The sequence below is a fragment of the Doryrhamphus excisus genome, linkage group LG19, assembly GCF_037039965.1.
Source record: "Doryrhamphus excisus strain RoL-2023G ecotype Guam linkage group LG19, RoL_Dexc_Guam_v1.1, whole genome shotgun sequence".
Taxonomy (NCBI): Eukaryota; Metazoa; Chordata; class Actinopteri; order Syngnathiformes; family Syngnathidae; genus Doryrhamphus; species Doryrhamphus excisus.
The window spans coordinates 3972218-3997960 of NC_136375.1; the positions used below are offsets into that span (position 1 = coordinate 3972218).

General features: G+C 44.0%; 3 protein-coding genes across 6 annotated transcripts in view; 2 read left to right on the plus strand and 1 right to left on the minus strand.

Moving 5' to 3' along the window:
- Positions 1-625: 625 nt before the first annotated feature.
- Positions 626-10077, plus strand: hmgcs1 (3-hydroxy-3-methylglutaryl-CoA synthase 1 (soluble)). Its single transcript, XM_058057269.2, has 10 exons — positions 626-793; positions 2025-2473; positions 2567-2692; positions 3673-3837; positions 4024-4192; positions 4392-4562; positions 5303-5409; positions 6405-6530; positions 7724-7887; positions 8006-10077. The coding sequence occupies exons 2-10, from the start codon at positions 2026-2028 to the stop codon at positions 8075-8077; spliced, it is 1548 nt and encodes a 515-aa protein (XP_057913252.2). The 5' UTR covers positions 626-793; position 2025; the 3' UTR covers positions 8078-10077.
- Positions 10078-12391: 2314 nt separating this feature from the next.
- Positions 12392-16840, plus strand: spag16 (sperm associated antigen 16). Its single transcript, XM_058057267.2, has 3 exons — positions 12392-13863; positions 13958-14062; positions 15231-16840. The coding sequence occupies exons 1-3, from the start codon at positions 13006-13008 to the stop codon at positions 15876-15878; spliced, it is 1611 nt and encodes a 536-aa protein (XP_057913250.2). The 5' UTR covers positions 12392-13005; the 3' UTR covers positions 15879-16840.
- A 631-nt stretch (positions 16841-17471) lies between these two features.
- Positions 17472-25743, minus strand: part of sptan1 (spectrin alpha, non-erythrocytic 1) — a 44499-nt gene continuing 36227 nt past the window's right edge. For all 4 annotated transcript variants that reach the window (XM_058057251.2, XM_058057250.2, XM_058057248.2 and 1 more), the window contains 16 exons: positions 25278-25398; positions 24385-24506; positions 22537-22669; positions 22359-22457; positions 22104-22263; positions 21739-21815; positions 21454-21663; positions 21074-21370; positions 20781-20893; positions 20594-20611; positions 19363-19417; positions 18981-19177; positions 18375-18428; positions 18144-18290; positions 17891-18038; positions 17472-17818 (listed from right to left, as the gene is read on the minus strand). In XM_058057251.2, the coding sequence (XP_057913234.2) occupies positions 17693-17818; positions 17891-18038; positions 18144-18290; positions 18375-18428; positions 18981-19177; positions 19363-19417; positions 20594-20611; positions 20781-20893; positions 21074-21370; positions 21454-21663; positions 21739-21815; positions 22104-22263; positions 22359-22457; positions 22537-22669; positions 24385-24506; positions 25278-25398 (2077 nt within the window). In that variant the 3' untranslated portion in view covers positions 17472-17692. The remainder of the gene's footprint in view (positions 17819-17890; positions 18039-18143; positions 18291-18374; positions 18429-18980; positions 19178-19362; positions 19418-20593; positions 20612-20780; positions 20894-21073; positions 21371-21453; positions 21664-21738; positions 21816-22103; positions 22264-22358; positions 22458-22536; positions 22670-24384; positions 24507-25277; positions 25399-25743) is intronic.

Here is a 25743-nt window from a genome sequence, read left to right on the forward strand (position 1 = left end):
GCTCAAGTGAATCATCACTTTCTTGTTTATCAACTTCCATCTCTTGAAAGTGTGACATTGTATAGGACGCATATAGTTTTCACGGTGCATATAGTAAACATACACATTTAATTCGGTAGATATGCAGCCAAAATAATCCAGTGATGATATATCAATGTTAAAATTGTGCATGAACAGCCATCATTCTACTTGTGAGTTGTTTTTTTAATCAAACAGAAAGCCTACAACATAATCACGAATAATATGACATATGACAAAAGGAATAATTCCAAAAGATAATTTTGTAGATAATTGGCAAAGGCAATAAAAAAGGCAAATGAATATATATATACATACATATTAAACAATAAACTGGGAAAAGTATTAAAAAATATAATATAAACATAAACTAGGGGTTTTCTTTAAGATTCCGTTCCTACTCGTGTGACAATTCATGCTGCAGCATCTACAGTACTTGTCGCGCCAGGAATTACGTTCGCTCTGTGATTGGTTGTTTTGGCTCTCACCCGACATCGTTCAGTCCATACAATTGGACCACACTTCGAGCTCCGACTCATGGTTGCCATTCCTGCTTTCCGATTGGTTACAAAATCTGCGAGCTTGGTAGCGCCGTATGTTGACTCAATTGTGATGCGACCTGATTGGCCAAGAAGAAGCTAGGCTGTGTAGTGTATGGTGACGTTGCCCCGTCGTCCGTCTCCATAAATACGGCGACTTATCTCCTTAAAAGCTCATACCTCACTGCAAACAAGTCTAAACGTCATTAAAGTACTGCTGCTCACGTCACACATAGGTAAGAACCCTCATTAACGGCTATCGTTACATTCAAACGGCAGCACACGGACATCCTTGTCAAAGCGTTTGAGTCCTATATTAACGTGTATGTTTATTTTCTATGAGTCACAATTACGTTGTAGTAATATGTCGTTTCACTTTTATAGCTAAGCAGTCACAAGACTGACGTGATTAGCATTAAATAGTACTAAAGTCACAATTTCAGTGTCGAAAAGTGGTCCGTCAGCCTATTTTGTCCGGGTATCAACTACATATTATTAATACTATTCTTTGAAGGTCTTTGCAGCTTGTCAATTAAACTTGCGAAGCGTCTTGTCAGTTATTGAATGTTCTACGACAGACCATTTTAATGTGTCCTAATAATTATTTGAGTGTTTGGTAAGATATTAGTACCGCCTCTGAATGACCTAGCTTAACTTCCAGGAAATCCCTCTGATCTTTCACCCACTTTTCCCCTGTCGATTCCTCTGGCCGCAGTCTGAAAAAGGCCAGCAATGAGTTTCTTATCTCCTAAAAGGAGCTGTGGTCATCACTAACATTTACTAACGAGCTGTATGCGTTAGTGTTTTTTTTTTAAACCAAGAAATCGAGATTGTGTTTTGAGTTTGCTACCACAGCTACAGGATGGTGTTTGTCCATTAATATGGTTGGTAATCGTAGATGGTCAATGGTGTCTGACACCTTAGCGTGTTGCTGATCATAAATAACCTAGTCACCTTACCATGTAGCTAGTCAAAACATGACCTAGTCACCTTACCAACATGGCGTAGTCACCTTGCTAATCATGTGCATCATGTCTATATGTAGAGGCAAGGCTTGTCTTTCACTCTATTGCAATGTTGTTATCAGACTTTGTTTACATTCCATGCATAAAATATGTAACATAAAGTGCTTTACATGTGAGTCACATTATTACCAAGATTCGTGCAAGGAAGGTTCATACAGTATGTTGGAAGCAAATGTGATGAACAAGGCTAAGAGCTTTAAAAACTCATGGGCAATTGTTTACACCCATAAAAAAAATGTAGGACAAACACTGTTCAATAACGATTGGGCTAATTTATATGAAATGGACTTTGTGCATGCGTGAACAATCTTTTAACAGTGCTTGAAAACTAGAAAACTGTACTAGAGTCTGTGAATATGGATATAAGGAGCACTTGCATGGCCCAGGTTGCCTCGTGTGAGTCTGCTTACTTGCATAGCAATGACCCTCTAAACCTGCACAGGATGCCTGGTTCTGCCTCAATCAACTGCTTCGGACCATGGCCCAAAGACGTGGGTGTCATTGCCATGGAACTGTACTTCCCGTCCCAGTACGTGGAGCAGGCTGAACTGGAACAGTTTGATGGTGTTACAGCTGGGAAATACACGGTGGGACTGGGTCAAGCCCGCATGGGCTTCTGTTCAGACCGTGAAGACATAAACTCCCTGTGCCTGACTGTGGTCCAAAGACTGATTGAGAGGAGTGGCCTGTCCTACGACAGCATCGGTCGTTTGGAAGTTGGCACTGAGAGCATCATTGACAAATCCAAGTCAGTGAAGACGGTCCTCATGCAGTTGTTTGAGGACTCCGGTAACACCAACGTGGAGGGGATTGACACCACAAATGCCTGTTATGGTGGGACGGCGGCACTCTTCAATGCTGTCAACTGGGTGGAGTCCAGCTCTTGGGATGGTAATGAACACATTTTAAGAAGCAACGTAAAACGTAGGAGATCATCTTCAACAAAGGCGCGTAAACAATTGTCTCATTGTTTTGTCTCTCCAGGCCGCTATGCCTTGGTTGTGGCCGGGGACATTGCTGTCTATGCCTCAGGAAGTGCCAGACCTACAGGGGGCGCCGGCGCTGTGGCGATGCTGGTTGGGCCTAATGCTCCTTTGGCCTTTGAACGAGGTCAGAAATTTTTTTATTTGTTGTTAAGGGACTGACAAAATAATTATGATAAGACCTCCCACTTGCTGATATCAATCTTGCTTATTGTTCAACTTTAGAAATCAGATCAGAGGGGCTATCAGTAAAAGCTGTTTTTCATTCAGTTTTATCTTTTCAAATATGTATTAGTTCTTTGTAGTCCATGGTAGCGCAGTGATACAGTACTAAGATTCCTCAACCTGGGGCTCATGCAGGGCTGGTTTTCTTGACTTATTGTAGCTTTGCCCAGATGGGAGATGACTTTTTTTCCTTTATTTTGCTACAATACCACTAACTTCCCAATGATCATGTAATTAGAGCAGACAAAAGGTACTGAAAACAAATACATTCATGGCCTTTATCGAAGCAAACCAACACCTCAAATACTGCAAATGAAAAACAGTCATCACCTGTCAAGTCTTTTCAGATCATTGATACATGGAGCACACCCCATAATGATAATGGTAATGGTTTTATTTCATTTGAACATGTATCAGATTACAATTTAGTGCATCACATAATCAGTTCCCAGTTCCACATGTTCAAAAGGAGTAGGAAGAAGCAAAGCTTATTAAATCCTACCCCTCCATCTGGTACTTTTACAATCAGTAACTGTTACATTTGTTCACTTCTTGCTTTCCTAATTTAAGTTTTTTTTTTTTTACTTTTGTATTTCTTTTATTTGTTTTTATTTTTTTAATATTTTTTTACATTTTTTCTTCATGCATCATCTTTACGTTAGCGCAATGGCCTGCCTAGTTAATTTCATTGTATTATGTATATAGAGACCTAGTTCATTTAATTGTATTATGTATATAGTGGCAGGTTACATTAAAAATAAAGTATTTTTTAACTGTGGAGAATCAATTGCAATATGCATGTGTATCTATCAATGTATTGTACACTCCCACACAAACACACGTTTCATCATTCTTGTGGTAGTAATAACGTACTTTGTCCAGGTCTGCGAGGAACGCACATGCAGCATGCGTACGACTTCTACAAACCGAACCTCATGTCAGAGTATCCTGTGGTGGATGGCAAGTTGTCCATTGAGTGCTACCTGAGTGCCTTGGACCGTTGTTACTCAGTGTACCGAAACAAGATACATGCTCAGTGGCAAAGAGGTTGGTTAAAGTTGTTGGCCTTGGATTTCCCTCGGCGGTCAATGAAACACAACTGCGGAGTGCTTTTCCACATTTTTTTGTTATAGCCTTAAATTAATTGATGTCCGTAAAATTCTACACACATAATATTTCACAGACAAGACAAGGAAAGCATTAATTGTTTGAACGCCTTTCTCTTTTTGACAGAGGGTGTAGAAAGACGTTTCTCCTTGGAGGACTTTGGCTTTCTTGTCTTCCACTCCCCATACTGCAAGCTGGTGCAGAAGTCATTGGCCAGGCTGATGTTGAATGACTTCCTGAGCCATCCCAACCCCAACATTGAGACGGGACCCTACAGTGGCCTTGATGCCTTCAGGTAAGCACTGTTTAGACCTGTTTTTGTTTTTTTGGAAATTATTTAAAAATGGCTCAATTCGGATTGGTCACCACCACTGATTTTGATGTAAGATGCCATAAGATGCTTTTACACCGACAATCCTCCGTCAGGTCTCATTCTATTCTAATGGTAAATTCTTCCTGTGATCACCTGTCCACATCTTGTTTGTGTGTTTCAGGGATGTGAAGCCAGAGGAGACCTACTTTGACCGGGATGTTGAAAAGGCCTTTATGAAGGCCAGTGCAGACCTATTTGAAAGAAAGACCAAGCTTTCCTTGCTCATCTCCAATCAGAATGGAAACATGTATACCCCCTCAGTCTATGGCTGCCTGGCATCGCTCATTGCACAGTACGTCTTAATATCGGACTTTTCTTCTCATTCGCATAAATCTGCAACTTCATTCATTCATTTTCTACTGTTTGTCCTCACGAGGGTCGCGGGTTATTTGAGTAAAATGATTTTAGATGTGACCTAGGTGGCAGCTGCATGTTATTGCTTCCCTGTTTAGCCAAAATACTGTGGACTTGGCAGTGTGTTTTTTTTTTTATTTATTTTTTACAAAGTGAGAGTGTTGAGACTACTATGCTACAGCGTCACAGTACCAGCATAAGTGGCGTGCAGTTGTAGGAATATGGTCCAGCAAAACAACCTGGATATTGCAGTTGCCATTGTTTACTACTACCAGTACACAGGAAACTAAATAGCTAGGCAAGAGTTTGTGGTTGCTCAGTCTTGGGAAAGCAACTTCAAGTTTATTCCCAGCATCGCCATCACCAATTTCACATGCATGTTGGAGTTGGCAACATCCATAATAGGCTGGCAGCAGGTGAGCCACAAAGTGGACGATGAGGTTCAAGGCGAGTGGTGACCATGTACTTTGAGCTGTTTCCCTGACAAACATCACACAGCCCATCTGATTCAGCCCTGGGAATGCTCCATGATGTTTAGCTAGCAAAGTCCTGCCTCCTAAGTCCTTATAAGTAAGTGATGAGACAGGGTAGCTGGAACTGAAACACAGCAGACATAAAATAATCCACAGGAAGCACACCACGCGGTTCATGTGAAATTTGTTGAATTGTGTGTTACAGACACACATCTTCACAGCTGGCAGGTCAGAGGATCGGTGTCTTCTCCTATGGATCAGGATGTGCAGCGACTTTATATTCTCTTAGGGTCTCACAAGATCATACACCTGGTGAGTCACCTGCAATACAGCCGTGGTCAGAAGATCACATCCCCTTGTAGTGACATCATAATTTTGATTTATTTCCTGGACATTTCCATTGACTATTGCTTTATGCAATGAGTGCAAACACTGTGTAAATTTGAGCGTCTGATGCTAAGTCCACTGGGTCGGCGGCAGTTTGCACCAATGCAATTTGCTGTCACCAATAAGGTGCCTAGTGGAGTGCAGTGGCTCAAAGGGACTCCCAACTGGCTCGTGGTGGCCCGTAACGGCGGCAAAAATTGTTTGGCAGCAAGAAAATGTCAAAATGTTTAAAATCTTTGTCACATCAATTGCTTGATGCAAGTGGAACAATCCACCTATTGGATTCCACTGGAATGTAATGGCGCAAGCCAAGTTGTGCCAGTGATGCTCGGAGACCACTGGGCTAGCGCCAGTTCATGCCAAAGATTGTGATTGGCGCGGATTGGCTTGCTTTGGCACACAATGGCAACAGGCCAACATGGCGAGCGAACATTAATTCGGCGCCACTACGCGCCAATCACATAATCTTTGGCATGAACTGGCACCAACTGGAACCGGCCCAGTGGATTCCTAGCATGAGAAATCCCATGCATTCACAGTCTTTGCTCAAGACATTGATGTACATTAAATTCCAGCCTCAAGTCGTTTTGACTCTGATGCCACAAGCTTGGTGTCCCCAATCTTTGGTGCACTCAAATGAAGCTGTAGAAACATCTTGAGGACGATCAGTGTAAACAGGATGCACCCAAGCTCCATTTTCAGCTTCATGGCAAAGGCTGTGAATACTCATGTACATGGGATTTGTTAGTCCTGTTATGATAAATATTCTATTTAGGAATAAAGCGCTCACGTGAAATGTGGTAAAAATTAAGCGCTGTAAATATTTTCCAGATGCACTGTATGTAAACTTCTAACCACAACTGAACACGATTTGCATGGCAGAATAAGAAGTGAAATCTTTTTATCTGGCTTGATTCCAGGTTCGGCTCTCGACAAACTTATCTGTAGCATGAGTGACCTGAAGATCAGACTGGAGTCGAGGAAGAAGGTTTCACCTGCTGTGTTCTCCGAAAACATGACCCTTAGAGAGGAGACCCACCACTTGGGTATGGGCTTCCTCCATTTCATGGTTGTACTCTATGTATACTTGGGTTGAATCCTATTGCTGGCTGCCACCGCGCGACCCAAAGGCAGTCTGCTCCACGCTTCCAGTTTTCACATGGGAGGCAAACATTTCACTGGCACATTATGGAGTACGGAGGCACATAATTTCTTTACATCAAGGCTATGAAAGATAAGGTTGAACAGTATTTGATGGCCGTTGATGCATGCGTGCGTCCTTTGTTTATTGGAGTTGGGTTCTGTGTTTTCAAGTAGGGGTGTTACATGCCTAACATTTTTTTGGGGGGGGGCACCAGAGAAAACCCCCGCACGGGGAGAACATGCAAAACTCCTAGTGGGGAATTGAATCCAGGTCCCAGGCCAACATGCTAACCACTCGTCCGCCGTGCAGCTACAAGACATTACTTTTTTAAAAAGTAGAATAGGAAAAAGAATACAATATATTTCAATCTACGGTACTATAATTACATTTGTACTATATTACCTTGCATTGCTCCTCACAAGGCTGCACTCTTCTGCATTGTGTGCATACTCACATTCATATCTATGGACAATTTGGAGTCGCCAATTAACCTAGCATGTTTTTGGAATGTGGGAGGAAACCGGAATACCTGGAGAAAACCCACACATTGCCAGGGAAACATGCAAACTCCACACACAGATGGCTGAGGGTGGAATCGAACTCGGCCCTCTTGGCTGTGTGTCCTGCGTGCTAACCACTAGCCCCGTGCAGCCTCATTTTTATTTATTGTGTGATTTATTTATCTTCATCATCCCAGGTCAAAGTGCCCTCTTAAATTGTTTTTTTTTCCTGAACTAAAAGATGGTGTGACACCCCTATTAATAATTGGGTGTCTGCAGGTGCTTTAATGGCATGACGTTAATGTGTTGTCTCAGTGCTTAGGTTAAGCAGTGGTGTTTGCACCAAACGCAAGTGGCAATGAGCGACTGCATTACTGTTGGCTGTGTGCATGTGTCGGCATGGAAAACAGTGATTGGAATGAAGGATGTTGCCATTTGGTGTAGGGAGAAAATGAGTTTGTTGGAAAAGAAGAATGACCTTTTTGGCTTTCTAAAGTATACCAGCACATTGTTGGGTGGGGGGGGGTGCTTGCTCATGGAACTGTAACTTTTCCCCTCTTCTCCTCCAAGCATGACTTGAGTCTTTTTCTCGCAGCCGGCTATGTCCCCCGAGGCTGCGTGGAGGATCTGTTTCCTGGCACGTGGTACTTGACGCGGGTGGATGACAAATATCGCAGAGAATACGCCAGGAGACCTTTAGACAATGACCTGCCTTCGGAGCACGAGCACGAGCGTGTTCACTGCAGCACCGACCTGGAGGTATAGCTTCCATCCTTCTATTCTTCCTAGTATAAAAGGTGGTGTTTCCAGTATATCCCCGGTGAAAAGGGTGGTGTTTCCAGTATATAGGGTGGTAAAGGTTTGATTGTCCTTCTAGCACATCTCAAGCCCTGCAAAGAAGATACCGCACATCCCCGTGGCCGACTCTGACACTGCTGTCGGCAAGTGACCGCATGCAGCTCTTCTTCCTCTTCCAGGTATCACGTCCAGTCCTTTTGAAAACAAATACTAGGGCTCATTCGGAGCTTAAGGGCAACCTTTAGAAACTGCTGATGCACGTGTCCAACCTGCCCGCCATCCCTCAGTCGGCTGTCAGTCATTGTCCATCTTTTTGAAAACTTGGGACTATCTACCATAGCGGAACAGGCTTTCCAACAAAAAGGAAAAAAGAAAAGAGGACCTTTTTTGTGTTTGACAACTGCAGTTGACTTCTTTAAGCCACTGAGCTGTCAAAACAGTCACTCATTCATCAAGTGACACATTCAGAAATTGTTTGAATGTCTTCATTTAAACTAAAAAAAAAAAAGCATAAGGAAAAGTTGGTAGGCATCACTTACATTCTGGTAAGTGGAACTTACTCAAACACAAATGTTATAAGCTGGTATACTTTTCATGACAGTATCTGTCTGCAGCACTAGTTGTCCTGTTTGATCAGCCGTCACTGATTGCATGGACACGTCTCACAGTTGTCGTAGGGGCGGAACACTACACCAGCATCACGGTGCGCTTTCATTTCGGCTACAGTAAGGGAACAAAATGCAACACATCAAACTGCTTTCGGGATTTTTAACTCAAATGGCAGGTTCAATGAATTTCTCAAAGGTCATCCCTCGCCGCTTTGCTGTATTTTTAAAAATATATGTGGTTACTGTGGTATACTGTTTTGTGGTTAAATATGACCTATCATTAGTTAAACATTGACATTTAAGCAAATTTAACATTTTGTTGCCTAGACGTGTTTTCAAGCATATCAATGGCTCAATTAAATAATCTACCAATATAAGGAAGATGCATTCTATGATGTGATATGTAGTATTCTACACTGGTCACTAGGTGTCAGTAATGTTGCTGAAGACACTAAAGATTTTCGTTTTATTGCTAGTTTGAATTATCAGACACAAAAATAATACAACCTTTGCACCAGCTCGGTCTAATAACACGGGCTATTGTTGCAGCTCTAACCTAGCTACAGCCACAGCTAAAACTCAACTCTGAACCCATGATTAACTTCCTGTCAGCCACCCATACTTCTCCCCATGCTACACATGCGATCATGAGTTTTGCTCATGTATTAAATATATTTTTTGTTCTATCTCCTATATCAGGGGTGGGCAAAATACGGCCTGGGGGCCACATGCGGCCCACCAAGCGTTTGAATCGGGCCCGCCAGTTGCTTTCTAAGTATTTCAACTTTTAACATACAAACTGGCAACGTGACTTGCAAGTCGGATGTCTTATTTAGTAAAAAAAAACAAAACAAAACTGTAAGATTAAATGACATGGTCTATGCCAATTTTGTTAACTCAATGGCCCACGAGTCAAAATATTTTCCCACCCCTGTACTATATTGTGCAATAGGAGTGCAATGTTGACTGTAGGGGTGTTATTTCATGTGTATAAACGTACTTATCATGATCAGGTCTGGAACCAATGCACCAATGCAATGATTTAAAAAAAAAAAAAAAAAAAATCAGATTTAATGTATTGTTACACCCTAATTGATTACCAATGAGAGACTCCTGCCATTCTAAAGGTTTAGTCGTGTCCTGGCAGTTTGTTTGACATCAACTTTTCTTCCCTTACTGTCTCTCCAGTTGTCTGGAATAAATAGACCTCAGGAAAAAGCGGGGCAAAGATAAGTCTTACACTTGGTGTTTTTGGTTGATTCTTATTTAGCCTGCTTGAATTTCATTCGAAGAAGCCTTACAATTAAGATCATTTTAAAGATAAAGATTTTCTCTTGATGTACTGTCAGCGTTGGCATCAAATGCGGTGTGGCTGTGGTTTGCTGATGTGACGTCACACAATCTTAGCCATGTAAATGTACAGTATACGCTGTAAAATTATTTATGCTGTGTAGATAGGAGCCTGTGGATGGTTCCGCAGATTTGTTTCATCCCTGCTCTAATTTGTGTAAATCAGAAGCAATGAATACATTTCTATTCAACATTTGTTGTGTGTGTCATTTTTTTTTTGTATGTGGTGCTCCCGACTCTCTTGACATCATGAAGCCCTTGCCACTCTGGCCTGCTCCCTCACCTTTCCCACAATGCACAATGATCCAGTCTTATGAAGGTCGGATCACTACGGCAGATCATGTCAAGTCTTTCACGAAGCACGATTCCTTATTTATCAATGGAATCTTTTCATAGTTGGAGCATAGAAAACCTGTTTACCACCTTCTAGATAGGCGTTTGCGCATTAGAGCCCTGCAAACATGAAATAACACCCCTAGATAGGCGTTTGCACATTAGAGCCCTGCAGACACGAACTAACACCCCTATAGTCACCTTTACGGTCATATTAGCCAATATCGTAGACCTACTCGGATAGGAATGTAGATCAACCGACCGGTAAATTGAGAGGTTTGCTTTTTGGCTTCACAATGGACCAATGAAGATGCTGTATCACTTCAATCTGCCTGTCCATTATACGTTCCATCCTTCCCTCACTCGTGAACAAGGTGCTGGGGTCCTTATACTCCTCCCATGATCCCTGATCGGAGATGGTACTCCACCCTTTTCCAGGTGAGGACCATCGACTTGGACTTGGAGATGCTGATTTTCATTTTAGCCGCTACACACTCTACTGCGAACCGATCCAGTGAGAGCTGAAGGTCAGGGCTGGATGAAACCAGCAGGTCCCAGACCAGCAGACCCAATCCTACAGCCACCAAGTGGAACCCCTCAATGCTGTGGCTGTGCCTGGAAATTATATTCCTAAAAATAATGAACAGAATGGGTGACAAAGGGCGGCCCTGGGGGAGTTCAACCCTCACGCTGGCAAAGTTAAAAGAGGTTATTTTAGTTGGATGAAATTCTTAAATAATTATTTTACAAAAGGATATGCAAATTAGATGACGACGTGCGCCACAGCCAATAGCTACTTTTCTTATTGAAAGGTTGATAAAAGATGATTCTATCTCCGTGTCGGAGCTGGGGTGGCCGACGTTGACGCCACACTGTTTCCCAATGTATAAACGAAAGGAATTTGCTTAAATTTCTTTGTAGAAAGTCGCTTTATCAAAGTAAGTACATTTACTTGTACACATCCAACATGGCGGCGACGTTGACGTATCGCAACAGTGGACAAACCCACTCAATTTGACGTATATCAACTGTATGTCTGCGGCGGACTTTAGACGTTTTTACTGATGGGTTCTGAAATTCTGGACGTGATAAGGCATTAAAATGCCCTACTGTGCGGCTGTAAAGTACCTATATATGAAGAGCTTGCAACCAAAAGGCGCTAAATCCAATTTTCACTAAGTTGCATGTTTTTCATGAGTTTAATAGACCTCTGTCATGTGTATCCAAATCACATATTTTGGTCTTGAAATCATTTTAAAAAATATGAAAAAAAGTGATATGAAATTTATGCTTTCAACCAAAAGGCGCTATTTCCATTTCAGATTTCAACCAAAAGGCGCTAAATCCCTTTCTTTATTCTTTACCAATCAGAGAGAAGAATACAATTGGCACTGCACATACAGAAAGCCAGTATCAGTGCGCATCCTGTTTTGTTTGTGTACATTAAGTACACGTATGATAGTTACAGTATGTTATGCAATTCAGGAGAACACAAATTGTGTTTTTACAGTATTCTGTAACATGGAAGTTTTTTTTACGCCATAAAAGGCATGTCTCTACCATGACACCTCCAACTTTCATGAGAAACATTATTTTACTTGTACTAAAAAACATACAATGTAAAGAGTTTGTAATGAGATGATTTTTGTCACTGTCACCTTCATGGTACAGTCAAATATGAGCACTGCTTTTAATAACATTTGTATTATTGTCTGCAAATTGTTATTTTTCATGTGTCGCTCTACTGCAGCCTACGGGTTGAATGCACCTGCAATGTATGACATGTCTTGTACCATTGTCTCGTATAATTGGGTATGTTGAGTTGTGTTAAAGCTGATCATCATGGAATGTGGATGATGTTAATGTGTGCTATAATATCTTAACAAAATCTGATCAGTAACAGTGTACTAGTGGTAGGTTATAACATTTTGTTTCTGTAATGTGTGAAGGTGAACGAGTGCATGTGTGTGTGTGGGGGTGGGGGGTGTATTGTATGTTGAGAATGGCTTCTGTGTTGTAATTATTTTATTAGCATAGCACATTAAAGCACCTTACATTCTTTTACAACAATGCCATTGAAGAAGTTAAAGGTGACTTCAAAATTATTTCAGCCAAAAGGCGCTAAATCCATCATTTTAGCCAAAAGGCGCTAAATCCGGAAAAAAAAATAATTTTAAAAATATATAAAATACATGGTGTGTGCAGGATTTTTATTGCATGCATTTTTATGACCTATATTGATAGCTCTTTCATTTGCAATATAGACTTGATGACCAAATAGTTTGATATGTGCGTAATTAAAAATCATTGATTTTCTCGAAATCAGTCAAAATGGATTTAGCGCCTTTTGGTTGCAAGCTCTTCATATGCCTATACGCTGCGAACACAAGTTGTGCTACACAAGATGGCGGCGTCTGCACTGAAGCACTGAGCGGCGGCGACACCGCGCTCTGTGTGTTGTGTGTGTTGTGTCCGGGTGTGAGCTTTCTACGTCTTTCTATTTCTGTGGGCCACACCGCAGCCGGGTACGGGAGTCTTGTTTTACGTATCACGCACTCGACAGTGCTGAAGTCCGTCAATTGAGACGTTTCGCTGATGTGTTTACGGTTACTGTACCCACAATGCATTGCGGGGCGACATCTGTGACATAGCTCTCTTACGTCACTAAATAGGGACCGGTAGTTTGACGTGTACAGCGAGTATTTAGATCTCGCGATGTCAACAATGAACACGAACTGCATGTTGCTTTGTGTATTGTTACCATAGCAACCGCGAAAGCCTTTTCAACATGTCAGCACAATCCAAAGAAAAGGAAGATGAGGACTTTAAATTGGAGGCAGGGACGTCCTCTGCTGCTGGACCGTCTAGAGAACGAGCCGTAGAGGACATCCCAGAGACGGTGGATGACTTTCTGAGGAACTTCCTGCACAGACTCGGCCTGAGACGGACGCAAGACTCTTTTGAGGTGGAGTGGTACGGCTGGGCTCACAAAGTCCTGACTGAACCCTTGTCCATAGCTCCTCCGGCGGCGGGCGTTCTTTTCCTCCCCGATGCCATCACACACAAGCAGCTCCTTGAAACGGAACTGGAGAACGTCCTCATGGACACCAAGCGCTTCAAGCAGGACGTCTTGTCTGCACGGGACAGCCTGGTGTGGATGCAGAGGGACAGGGACCTGCACCAGCTGCACCACCGCCGATGCTCGGAAGACACCAAACATCTGCTGGAGGACATAAAACGTCTGAAGAAGCGCCTGGAGTCTTATGAGCCGGTGCTGAGACATCTGGACGACAAGTACCAAGCCACCCTGAGGCAGAAGATGCTTCTCAGTTTGGAGAACCAACGGCTCTTGAACACCTCGGAAGCAAAGCTGAGTCAGGACCAAAGCAAGACGGAGAAAAGTGGCAAAAAGAGGAGCGGCACCCCCAGACACCCCAAGGACTCCGAGATTCCGGTCTACGGCAGGCGCTTCCATGGACAACATCCACAATACAAAAGAGCACATTCCTTCAGTCTCTTGGGTTCCATCAAAGCCCACCATCTTCCCATCAGCTCCATCAGCCTCCACCCTCAGAAAAACATCCTTGCTTCTGCCAGCGACGACTGCAGCTGGAGGCTGTGGATGCTGCCAGCCAGCAGAGAGAAGGTACCATCTCCCCAGACGTGGCCATCACATGTCGCGTTGCGATGATGTCACAATTCAATCTTCTCCTTGACTGCTTCATCTGCTCCATCACCAGGTGGCCCAGATGGTCCTGACGGGCGAGGGACACTCTGATTGGCTGTCAGGCTGCAGTTTTCACCCGGAAGGAACCAAACTGGCAACAACCAGCGGAGACGCCACGGTCAGTCTCTGTCTTCTAGCTTTGTCATCTGATGGGGGCCTTCTTCTTATGGTCTGGTCTGTTATAGTCTATGGTCTGGTCTATGGTCTATATGGCATAGACCACAGACCATAGACTATAACAGTCTATGGTCTGGTCTATTGTCTATATGGCATAGACCACAGACCATAGACTCTAAGGTCTGTGGTCTGTGGTCTATGGTCTGTTGTCTATACCATAGACCATAGACCAGACCATAGACTCTATAGTCTGTGGTCTATGGTGTGGTATATGATCTATGGTCTGGTCTGTGGTCTATGGCATAGACCACAGATCATAGAGTCTATGGTCTGGTCTATGGTATGGTATATGGTCTGTGGTCTGTGGTCTATCATCTGGTCTGTGGTCTATGGTATGGTCTATGGTCTATGGTCTGATCTGTGATCTATGGTAAGATATATGGTCTGTGGTCCATCGTCTGGTCTATGGTCTGGTCTGTGGTCTATGGTAAGGTATATGGTCTATGGTTTATAGTCTGGTCTATGGTCTGGTCTGTTGTATATGGTCTGTGGTTGATGCCATAGACCATAGACCAGACCATAAGCTCTATGGTCTCTGGTCTGGTCTGTGGTCTATGCCATAGACCATAGAACAGGGCATAGACTCTATGGTGTGGTCTGTGGTCTATGGTATGGTATATGGTCTGTGGTCTATCGTTTGGTCTGTGGTCTATGGTATGGTCTAGGGTCTGTGATCTTTGGTCTGGTCTGTGGTCTATGGCAGAAGACCATACCATAGACCAGACCATAGAGTCTATGGTCTGATCTGTGGTCTATGGTATGGTATATGGTCTGTGGTCTATCGTCTGGTCTGTGGTCTGATCTGTGGTCTGTGGTATGGTATATGGTCTATGGTCTGTGGTCCATCGTCTGGTCTGAGGTCTATGGTCTATGGTCTATGGTCTATGGTCTATGGTCTATGGTCTATGGTCTATGGTCTATGGTCTGGTCTGTGGTCTGTGGTCTGTGGTCTATGGTCTACCATAGACCATACACCATAGACCAGACCATAAACTCTATGGTCTGTGGTCCATGGTATGGTCTATGGTCTGGTCTGTGTTTTATGGTCTCCAGTTGGGAACATTGGTCCTGTGTTCTCCTAAGCTAACTTCCTGATGTTCCTCCTGCAGGTGAGACTGTGGGACTTTTCTTGTGGACGCTGCGTGTTGACCCTTTCCGGTCACAGCCGTCCCACGTGGGGTTGCTCCTTCCACTCATGCGGTGACTTCCTGGCGTCCTGCTCCTCCGACAAGACCGCCAAGCTGTGGGACCTCAACAGCCAGCGTTGTCGCCTCACGATGCGCCGCCACAGCGCCTCCGTCAACAGCGTCTGCTTCCAGCACCTCTCCAACAATGTCCTCACGTCCTCGGCGGACAAAAGTGTGGCCCTGTGGGACATCAGGCTGGGGGTGTGCACCGCCTCCTTCCACGGACACCAGCATCCCTGCAACCACGCCACCTTTGGCCTTGCTGAGGAAGTCATGGCTTCCTGTGACACACGCGGGACGGTCAACGTGTGGGACATCAGGACACCCGCCTCGCCTGTCCGCACGATAGACGCCGGGCCTCTGAGCGCCAACCAGGTGGCCTTGAGTCCATCAGGGAAGATATTGGCGGTGGCGAGCAGCGACGGTTTGGTTCGATTGGTGGACGTGGATTCCTACGTCGTCTGGAAGCTGCTGGGACACAAGGACAGCGTCAACACTATCATATTTGACCACAAGGGGGAGACTGTCATGTCAGCAGGGAGTGATGGTCTCATTAATGTCTGCATGTGACGCAACATTTTAGTCTTATTGTCATTTCAAAATAACCATTTTACTCTTTGATTTTGTCCCATAAAGCATTGTGCTTTCAAGTTCCCACTTGACATGTAGGACATATTTTGGAGTGTTTGTCATGTGACAGTCATGTGACTATCCCAGGATAATGGCTTCCCTACAATGGCTGTGTGCCTGGTGAGATAGCATAGTTTTTCCTCAAAATGCTCATTTTAAATCCATTGAACAATTGTACAGTAACTTTTCTTACTATGGAAATTTCGGCTCTTTTAGGAGAGCCGGTTCTTTTGGCTCTGCTCACTTTCAGCTCTGCTCACTTTCAGCTCCTCAGATATTTTGGGTCTTTATTACCAAATTGTGTATAAATATGGTGTAATTACTGATGTAAAAATACATGCTATCAAATGTCGTTTATTATTGAAATGCATTTAAAGGTCAATTAACAGCTATAAAAGTAGAATGTGATATTATGAAATACGAAAACAAAGACCCGTCTCAGTCGACAAGCTAGGTCAAAGTAGGTCTGACAACGTCATGCTTGCTTTAACAAACGATTCGTCTAAGAGCAGCACGTGGTTAACCCCGCCCCCCACGCTGACACATCTTGACCAATGACGTTCGCCTTTAACAGAAAACGACAATGAAAAAAGTAATCGACTCCCATTTGGCGGCCAACGACGTGAACCGGGTCGTGTTGTTCATTTCTTAGAGCCGATTCGTTCGTGACCGACATATTTAGATTCGTTGTGGAATCCACAATGAATTTATGGAATACAAAGCTAGGAAAAGGTCGACATCAGGTTTTGATTTGTTAATACCTTATAGCTAAAATAAAATGATATTCCATGTTTATTTGTCCAGTAAGATTTGTTTCATTCTAGATATTTTATAAAGTTAGTTTCTTACTCTATTAAAACGAACTCAAATGGTGTTTAGGCATAATAAAACATGTTGAGTGACCTGAATTTGTATCTTTGGTTATTAATAGTATTTTATAACAATTTTCTATCCGCAGGGAGGTAATCGTCCAGTATTTGAGTGTCTTATATCCAAGGCGAGTGTCCTGGTTTATGGTGATCAATATATGACCATATATTGACTTGTTTTCAAATAAGTACTACATTTACCATAAAGAACGGGACACCTGAATTACCTTAGAGAAAAATCAGGGTGCAAATTCGCCATTGAACCCATTGAAGGTTAATATTCAGTAGTTGTTGGCAGTAATTGTTAATGTCTACTCCTTTTCAGTTTTTGGGATTCAATTACTCAATTACTGTTTGTTAGCAATCTAGTGATGCAACTACATTGTTGACTTATCTACCCCCCCCCCCATGGAAACACTTGGCAAGACTTCACTCACTGTCACGTCATCTGCAAACAGATGAGAGCCTAAGACCCCGAAACTGGACTCCCTCACGCGTGGAAATGGGGGCAGTCCTGGTGGAGTCTCCCGTGCACCCTTGCAAGGCTCTAGAACTGGTCTCGTGTTCCACCAGCCAGGATGAACACCACAGCCAAGGTTGGACTTCATGGCTCAGCAGTCGACGTTCCCGGGGAGGTTGCAGTGTAGGGAATTAAAAGTACGACTTGTAGTTTTAACCAACGTTTATTGAAGCGCACGGCAGGAAAGTTATGTGATAATCATTGGAAGGATGCTTTTCTCTTCAATATGATACTATGACAAGCAAAGAGATGTGAGGGATAGAGCGAGATACACATAGTGGATACTTAAGTATTCCTAGTGTCAGTCATGCACTTTCATCTCTATATGTGCGTGTGTGTGTTTTCGTTGGTCATTGGGCAAAGGGTTAGTTAACAAAGAGTGAACGAGTAAACTCCACAAAGTCGAAAGCTGACGGCAGCTCCCGACCTTTATTGTCAAGGTAGGGCTTCATGTGCGACAGGCAATAATCCGCTTGCTCCTTGGTCAGGTTCTGAAAAGAGAAAGCAAAAGCAGACATGACAAAGCAGTTTTTGATTCCATGACAAGGTCGTCGTCAACTGACCTGGTAGAGCTCTTCCTTGGTCACGTAGGGTTTGTTCTCGCTGCTCAGTGCGCGGAAGGCGCTCTCGATCTCCTCGCTGGATTTGACGTTTTCTGTCTCACGGCTAATCATGAAGGCCATGTATTCCTGGAGCGACACATTGCCATCCCTGCCAAGCAGACGTCACATTAGCATGGCGTGTACAATAGGCTGGGCGATGTGCTTATCATGGCTTTGAATATTATTTTAGCCAGACAGACAACATTAGACAGACCTGTTTGGATCCACCGTGTCCAGTATGGCCTCAAACTCAGGATCGGGTTCGCCCTCCTCCACCATGGGCAGGTCGTAACCTAGCGAGCGCAAGCATGACTTGAACTCCTGGTGGTTGAGACGGCCGGACTTCTCCTTGTCGAAGTGTCTGCGGGACAACGAGGACAGATGAGAAGGTGGGCTTGGATGGAGGAACAAGACTCAACGATGGGAGATGGTGCAGGAACCATACTTGAACATCATGCTGAACTCCTTCAGGGCCTCCTCTGTCACTCCGGTCGTGTTCCTGAAAGTCAGAGCAAAGTCGTCAACGTACGCTGAGCTTATTTTAACGTGGACTTCAGTTCAAAACTTTAAAGAGACCAACTTGTTAAAGATTTCGGACAATTTTTTTCTTTGTTTTTTGCAAGTAGATCCTTAAAAAAAAGAGGATCTTTGTTTAGTGTTTTTTTATTTTGTGCAGTACGCCCTTAAGGCTTTGACTAAGACTTTTCAGTAGTAGCAGAGTACTCTTGTCTCTTCAACGCAATAGTCATTTATTGACAGCAGCAGCGCTGGAGCCAGAAATGGTCCCCTGGGGTGGTGGCCAAGGTGAGACCATTACTCACATAGGGGTGGCAATATGTTGACACGTCCAGTGGGGTGGCCGGAAAGTGACCAAGGGTGGTCACGGCCACCATGTAACCCCACCACTGTACAGTGGCACTTCCCGTGCTAGCTAATAGCACCATGACTCAGCCTTCCCGGGCACAGTGAGGGGGAGCTACCACCTAGCTACCACCTAGCTACCACTAGCGTGAAGAGGTACAGGGTGGGTAGCGTTGTGCGGATTGTGTACCTGGCCTGTATCTGCTGCTCCAGGTTATGCTGCATCCTCATTCCCAGCTGGTCCAGTTGGTCCCACTGCTGGGCCAGACCCACCGTGCTGTGTTCCGTGTACTTGTTGTCCAAGATCAGTGCTTCTTCCATTGCTGCACCCAAGTCTTCTATCTTCTTCAGTTGGCTGCGCATGGCACGGATCTCCTGGTGTTTACGCTATACACATACACTTGCCATGAGTGCTTCCATTTTTTCCAAACAAGGCACATGTATCCAGTCTGAGTCGATGACAATATGGAGGTGATGGATACAAGCCATTCATATTCCATATTGACTTTCCATATGAAATGTGGTATGATAGAGCTTTGTGATGAGACACGGACTACTGTAAGGACATCTACCTTGGTGGCCTCCAGCTGGGATTCCAGTGTACCAGACTCTTCCACCATACAGGACCTGACACCAAAAGACACAAAGTAAGAACACGCCCCTCAACAGAAATCTTGAGTGTCCACAACATACTTGCTCAGACTTCAGCAGTGTTGGGAATTTATTTTGAAAAAGTAATTGGTTAGTAATTAGCTTTAAATATGACAAAGTATTGGGTCTTAGCTTTGTAGTTGCAGTCTGACCAATAAGGTCTGCTGAGGTCAGCTGTTAAGCTTTAGTCAACCACCAACCAGCGATCATTTATTTGCAAAAGCGTGATAGAGTGAAGCCGCGCTACAGACTATAGCCGTTATTTCCCAGTATGACACTGTCCATCAGCCTTTGTTATGCTTGGCTTCCCATGAAAGATAAAGTCAAGAATAATGCTACTGCTAATAGTGACGCATCCAGAAGCTAAACAATGCAAATACCGACCCACCCGGAACATAATTAATGCTAACACCGACCCACCCGGAAGATAACTAATGCTAATACCGACCCACCCGGAAGCTAAACAATGCTAATACCGACCCACCCGGAAGCTAAACAATGCTAATACCGACCCACCCGGAAGATAAACAATGCTAATACCGACCCACCCGGAAGATAAACAATGCTAATACCGACCCACCCGGAAGATAAACAATGCTAATACCGACCCACCCGGAAGATAAACAATGCTAATACCGACCCACCCGGAAGATAAACAATGCTAATACCGACCCACCCGGAAGATAAACAATGCTAATACCGACCCACCCGGAAGATAAACAATGCTAATACCGACCCACCCGGAAGATAAACAATGCTAATACCGACCCACCCGGAAGATAAACAATGCTAATACCGACCCACCCAGAAGATAAACAATGCTAATACCGACCCATCCAGAAGATAAACAATGCTAATACCGACCCACCCGGAAGATAAACAATGCTAATACCGACCCATCCAGAAGATAAACAATGCTAATACCGACCCATCCAGAAGATAAACAATGCTAATACCGACCCAACCGGAAGATAAACAATGCTAATACCGACCCATCCAGAAGATAAACAATGCTAATACCGACCCACCCGGAAGATAAACAATGCTAATACCGACCCACCCGGAAGATAAACAATGCTAATACCGACCCACCCGGAAGATAAACAATGCTAATACCGACCCACCCGGAAGATAAACAATGCTAATACTGACCCATCCAGAAGATATGTCCTGATCCACGCCACAGACAGGGTCAAGGAGGGGAGGAAGAGAAAAAGATAAAACATGTCAACCAGAGATGGAATGTTGTGTCTTTCATGTTGGAATTCTGTCCTGCTCCATATTCTGATGAAGATGGTGATAACTGATAGAAGAGGGTCCAAGAATGAATGAAGTGTACCTGGTCTCCTGCAGCCACTGGTGGAAAGCGTTGGCATGCTGTGCAAACTCCTGACGTAACTTGTCATTTTCCTCCTGCCTCCTCTGCTCTTTCTGCAGTTCCAGTTCTCGCTCCTACGATCAAACACAGCGAGCAGGAAATGATGTCACAATGACACACACACAATTACACAAATGAGTCCTACGACTTTCTGGTTCCAGGATGTTCATTGGCTGACCATCTTTGTGTTTTTATAGTTAAACAAGTTAAAAGTAGCTCCCCATCGACGTAATGATGAGGAGGACTGGGAATACCTTGATTATCTTCTGCAGGTTCCCCCATGTTTCTTCCAAAGCTTCCATGGTGAACCAGGTGTATGGGTTGGACACCACCTGGTAGTTCTTAATCTGCAGGTCCAGTTCAGCCAGCTGGTTGAAATCGGTATGGGCTGAGGTCAGCGATGAGCGGAAGGCCTCGTGGGCTTCACGCAGTGCCCGGATCTCTTCCAGAGAATTGCACCTCACGGGATCCGTCAGATCCTCCTCAGCGTTCTCAAACCAGCTGTTAAACGCTGAGGCCTTTTTGGCAAATGTAAGGAACAAGTCCTCGACCTGGGGACGGAAGAAAGTGATGCACACATCTGGTCATCCATCCAATAGACACCATCCCCTCCAACACTCCAACGCCTCTTTACCTTTCGGAAGTGCTCTTGGGCCTCCAGGAGCTTCTTCTTGCGAGCCGCAGAATTGGAGAGCAATTGGTTCCAGCGCTTCATCAAGGCAGCATGACGAGCTTCTATTGCTTTAGACTGGACATGCTTAGCAGCCAGCAGCTGGTCTTTTAGAGCCGTGATGCTGGTGATTCCCTCCTGCTGGAAGGCTTGCAGACCGGCATCAAAGGTCTCCTACAAGTCCACAATGATTAAAAAAACCCCAAAAAAGACAGACAGGATGTGTGTACGTTCGTGAGCAGGAAATACCTGCTTGGTCAGCAGAGTCTGAACGGAGGACAGGTCTCTGCCGTAGTCATCAGTCTTAAGGCTGTTCTCTTTCTCTCCTGGATGGAAACCACATGCAGATGTTACAAATAAACATGGTGTGCCTATGCTAAATACAATAGCTGACTGGCTATTATAGTTATTGCTATAGTCAAGCATCATTCTCCTTTTTGTACAGCTGGTATCAAATCATAATGTATGTCTGAAGGAAATACCAGTACAAATAGTCACAGTCATAAATGAATGTGCAGCATGCATAAACACTGACTATTCTCTATTATCTACAAGTGCTGATACAATGAGGCCAATGAAGGATGACAGACGGCACTGTAAAGCTAAACTCGTACCGATCCAAGACTCCACCACATCAGCCTTCCAGTTGAACTGCAGGAAAGCGGAATTCTCATCCAGCTTGGCCTTCCTCTGAGCAGCTGCCCGATTCAGCTCCGACACTTTGCCTTGCAGAGCTGACATCTTCGATGTGATGTTGTCCACATGATGATTGTTCTGTTGGGGGGAGGAAGAATGGAAATCCGTACATCCCACTGACTTGACAAAGCCCTCACAATGCACTGCTTCTCTTCCCATTGCACTGATAGTACCTTCTTAATGAGATCTTCCCCGTTAGCACAAACATCACTGACACGGTCTCGGTGCACGGTGAAGTCCGTCTCAAATGCTTCATGCTTTTTAAGCAAGCCCTGTCAAAAAGGACCCACGGTTAGAAACACTTAGGGGAGGGAAAAGTCCCTAGCACAGCTTTGCTAGTAGAAAAAGCACCTGCACAGCAGCCAGTGTGTCTCCATAGTCCTCACTCCCCACTAAATTCAGTTTCTCATTGATCCACGCTTCTTCTTCTTCCACATTTGCCACAAATTGCTGGTAGTCCAAGGATTCCTCCAACCTCTGACCCCTAGATACAAACACGTTTACACAGGTTTCTTTGGTATACTTGTGTGCATATACAGTGCATCCGGAAAGTATTCACAGCGCTTCACTTTTTCTACATTTTGTCATGTTACAGCCTCATTCCAAATTGTATTAAATTAATCTCTTACCTCAAAATTCTACACAAAATACTCCATTATGACAATGTGAAAAAGTTTTTTTTTGACTTTTTTGAATTTATTAAAAATAGAAACCAAAAAAATCACATTTACATAAGTATTCACAGCCTTTGCCATGAAGCTCAAAATTGAGCTCAGGTGCATCTTTTTTCCTCTGATCATCCTTGAGATCTTTCTACAGCTTAATTGGAGTCCACCTGCAGTAAATTCAGTTGATTGGACATGATTTGGAAATATAATAACTGTCTATATAAGGTCCCACAGTTGACTGTGCATGTCAGAGCACAAACACCAAGCATGAAGTCAAAAGAACTGTCTGTAGACCTGCGAGACAGGATTGTCTTGAGGCACAAATCTGGGGAAGGATACAGAAACATTTCTGCTGCTTTGAAGGTCCCAATGAGCACAGTGGCCTCCATTATTGGTAAATGGAAGACGTTTGGAACCACCAGGACTCTTCCTAGAGCTGGCCGGCCTTCTAAACTGAGCGATCGGGGAAGAAGGGCCTTAGTCAGGGAGGTGACCAAGGCCCCGATGGTCACTCTGAGAGAGCTCCAGCGTTCCTCTGTGGAGAGAGGAGAGCCTTCCAGAAGGACAACCATCTCTGCAGCAATCCACCCATCAGGCCTGTATGGTAGAGTGGCCAGACGAAAGCCATCAGACCAGAGAATTTTGTTTCTCATGGTGTGAGAGTCATTCAGGTGCTTTTTGGCAAATTCCAGACGGGCTGCCATGTTCCTTTTACTAAGGAGTGGCTTTCGTCTGGCCACTGGCCACTACCATACAGGCCTGATTGGTGGATTGCTGCAGAGATGGTTGTCCTTCTGGAAGGCTCTCCTCTCTCCACAGAGGAACGCTGGAGCTCTGACAGAGTGACCATCGGGGCCTTGGTCACCTCCCTGACTAAGGCCCTTCTTCCCCGATCGCTCAGTTTAGGATGCCGGCCAGCTCTAGGAAGAGTCCTGGTGGTTCCAAACGTCTTCCATTTACCAATAATGGAGGCCACTGTGCTCATTGGGACCTTCAAAGCGGCAGAAATTTTTCTGTATCCTTCCCCAGATTTGTGCCTCAAGACAATCCTGTCTCGCAGGTCTACAGACAGTTGTTTTGACTTCATGCTTGGTGTTTGTGCTCTGACATGCACAGTCAACTGTGGGACCTTATATAGACAGGTGTGTGCCTTTCCAAATCATGTCCAATCAACTGAATTTACTGAAGGCAGACTCCAATTAAGCTGTAGAAAGATCTCAAGGGATGATCAGTGGAAAAAAGATGCACCTGAGCTCAATTTTGAGCTTCATGGCAAAGGCTGTGAATACTTATGTAAATGTGATTTTTTTGTTTTCTATTTTTAATAAATTCAAAAAAAGTAAAAAAAAAAAACTTTTTCACATTGTCATAATGGAGTATTTTGTGTAGAATTTTGAGGTAAGAGATTCATTTATTTCAGTTTGGAATGAGGCTGTAACATGACAAAATGTAGAAAAAGTGAAGCGCTGTGAATACTTTCCGGATGCACTGTATAACATACCGTGTATATAAACGGTTTATTTATTGTTACCTTGCTCCGGATAAGTCTTTGAGTTCTTTCCAGTGATCCACAAACTGGGACAGTCTCTGCTGGATCTCCTCTTGACCGATGGTGTTGTCATCAGACAGCTTCTTACCAGTATCCAGCACCGACTGGAAGCAGGCGTTGCTTGTCAACATTGAAATATTCACACATCCAACTCATCTGTATAGCATTATTTCTTTAAAAAACTGTGCTATACAGTTTTGTATTTTTGAACTCATCAAGTCCCTAAGTGACGTATGAAACATCTTGGAGTGTTTGTCATACAACAGTCATGTGACAGTCATGTCTAGAACATGGCTTTCCCAATTTTTTAACAAGTAGACATTTCTACTTGTAGGAGGGTTGTAATTCCATCTTGTGGATTTATTGTTGAAGTGCTCGGATAGTTAGATGATGATGAGTTATGTTGTGCAATACTCAGTGGGTGTCTGCATATGTTGAGGATTGGTTTTGGAGGCCTATACAAAAGGCACAAAAAAGGTCAGCATTGTTAGTCCAGTGAGCGGCATCATGCCACATCTATCACGTGAACAACATGTCCACGCACTGAGTACAGTTCATCGGCCATGCGTACCCACAATCAGAAACCTGCATGAACGCCACTACACGACAGACAAGAGAACGAGTGAAAACTCCCAACCGGGATCCTTACATCCGGTCGCAACCCCTGCGTGCGGGACAACTTTCACTGGAACAACAGGTGCCATTTTCTGTTAAGTTTTTAGTTATGAAATTATTCTCGAAACATTAGATATTTGTTTCTGTATGCCAATATCCTAAACAAATGATTCAAATGAGGAATATCCAATTAAGGGCTTTAAACTACAAATGTCGAAAAATACTGTGTATTAGTAAAAATAAAATAATAAGTCCTTCACCTTTATGGCGGGCTCGTGGGCTCCCAGCTCAGCTTCCAGCCTCTTGTGTTTCTTCCTGAGGTTCTGGACTCCAGTCAAGTCACGCCCATAGTCCTCCGAACTTACAAGCAATTTCTTCTCCCTGTTGGAGCAGTAACGCACACAACCCCATTGGCAAGGTGCTTCAGTTACATGGAAAACATTTCACTTTAAACTTATTACAAGGGGATTCGTTATCAGAAAGTGGAAGTAGACTCTAATGTTATTCAATAGCATGTTATGCTTGTTACAGCCCATTGCTCCAAAGGAGTGCAAAAAAGTGCAAAAAAAAAAAACAAACAGTGCTAACAGGACCGTTGGAAGGCACAAAAATGGAACAGCCAAAGTCCCTGATCTCAGCTTCACTTCATGAAGGCAACAAGACCTAGAAACCAGCGGCAAGTGAAGGAGGCCTGGCATCTCCAGAGAGGAAATTCCCAGGGACTTA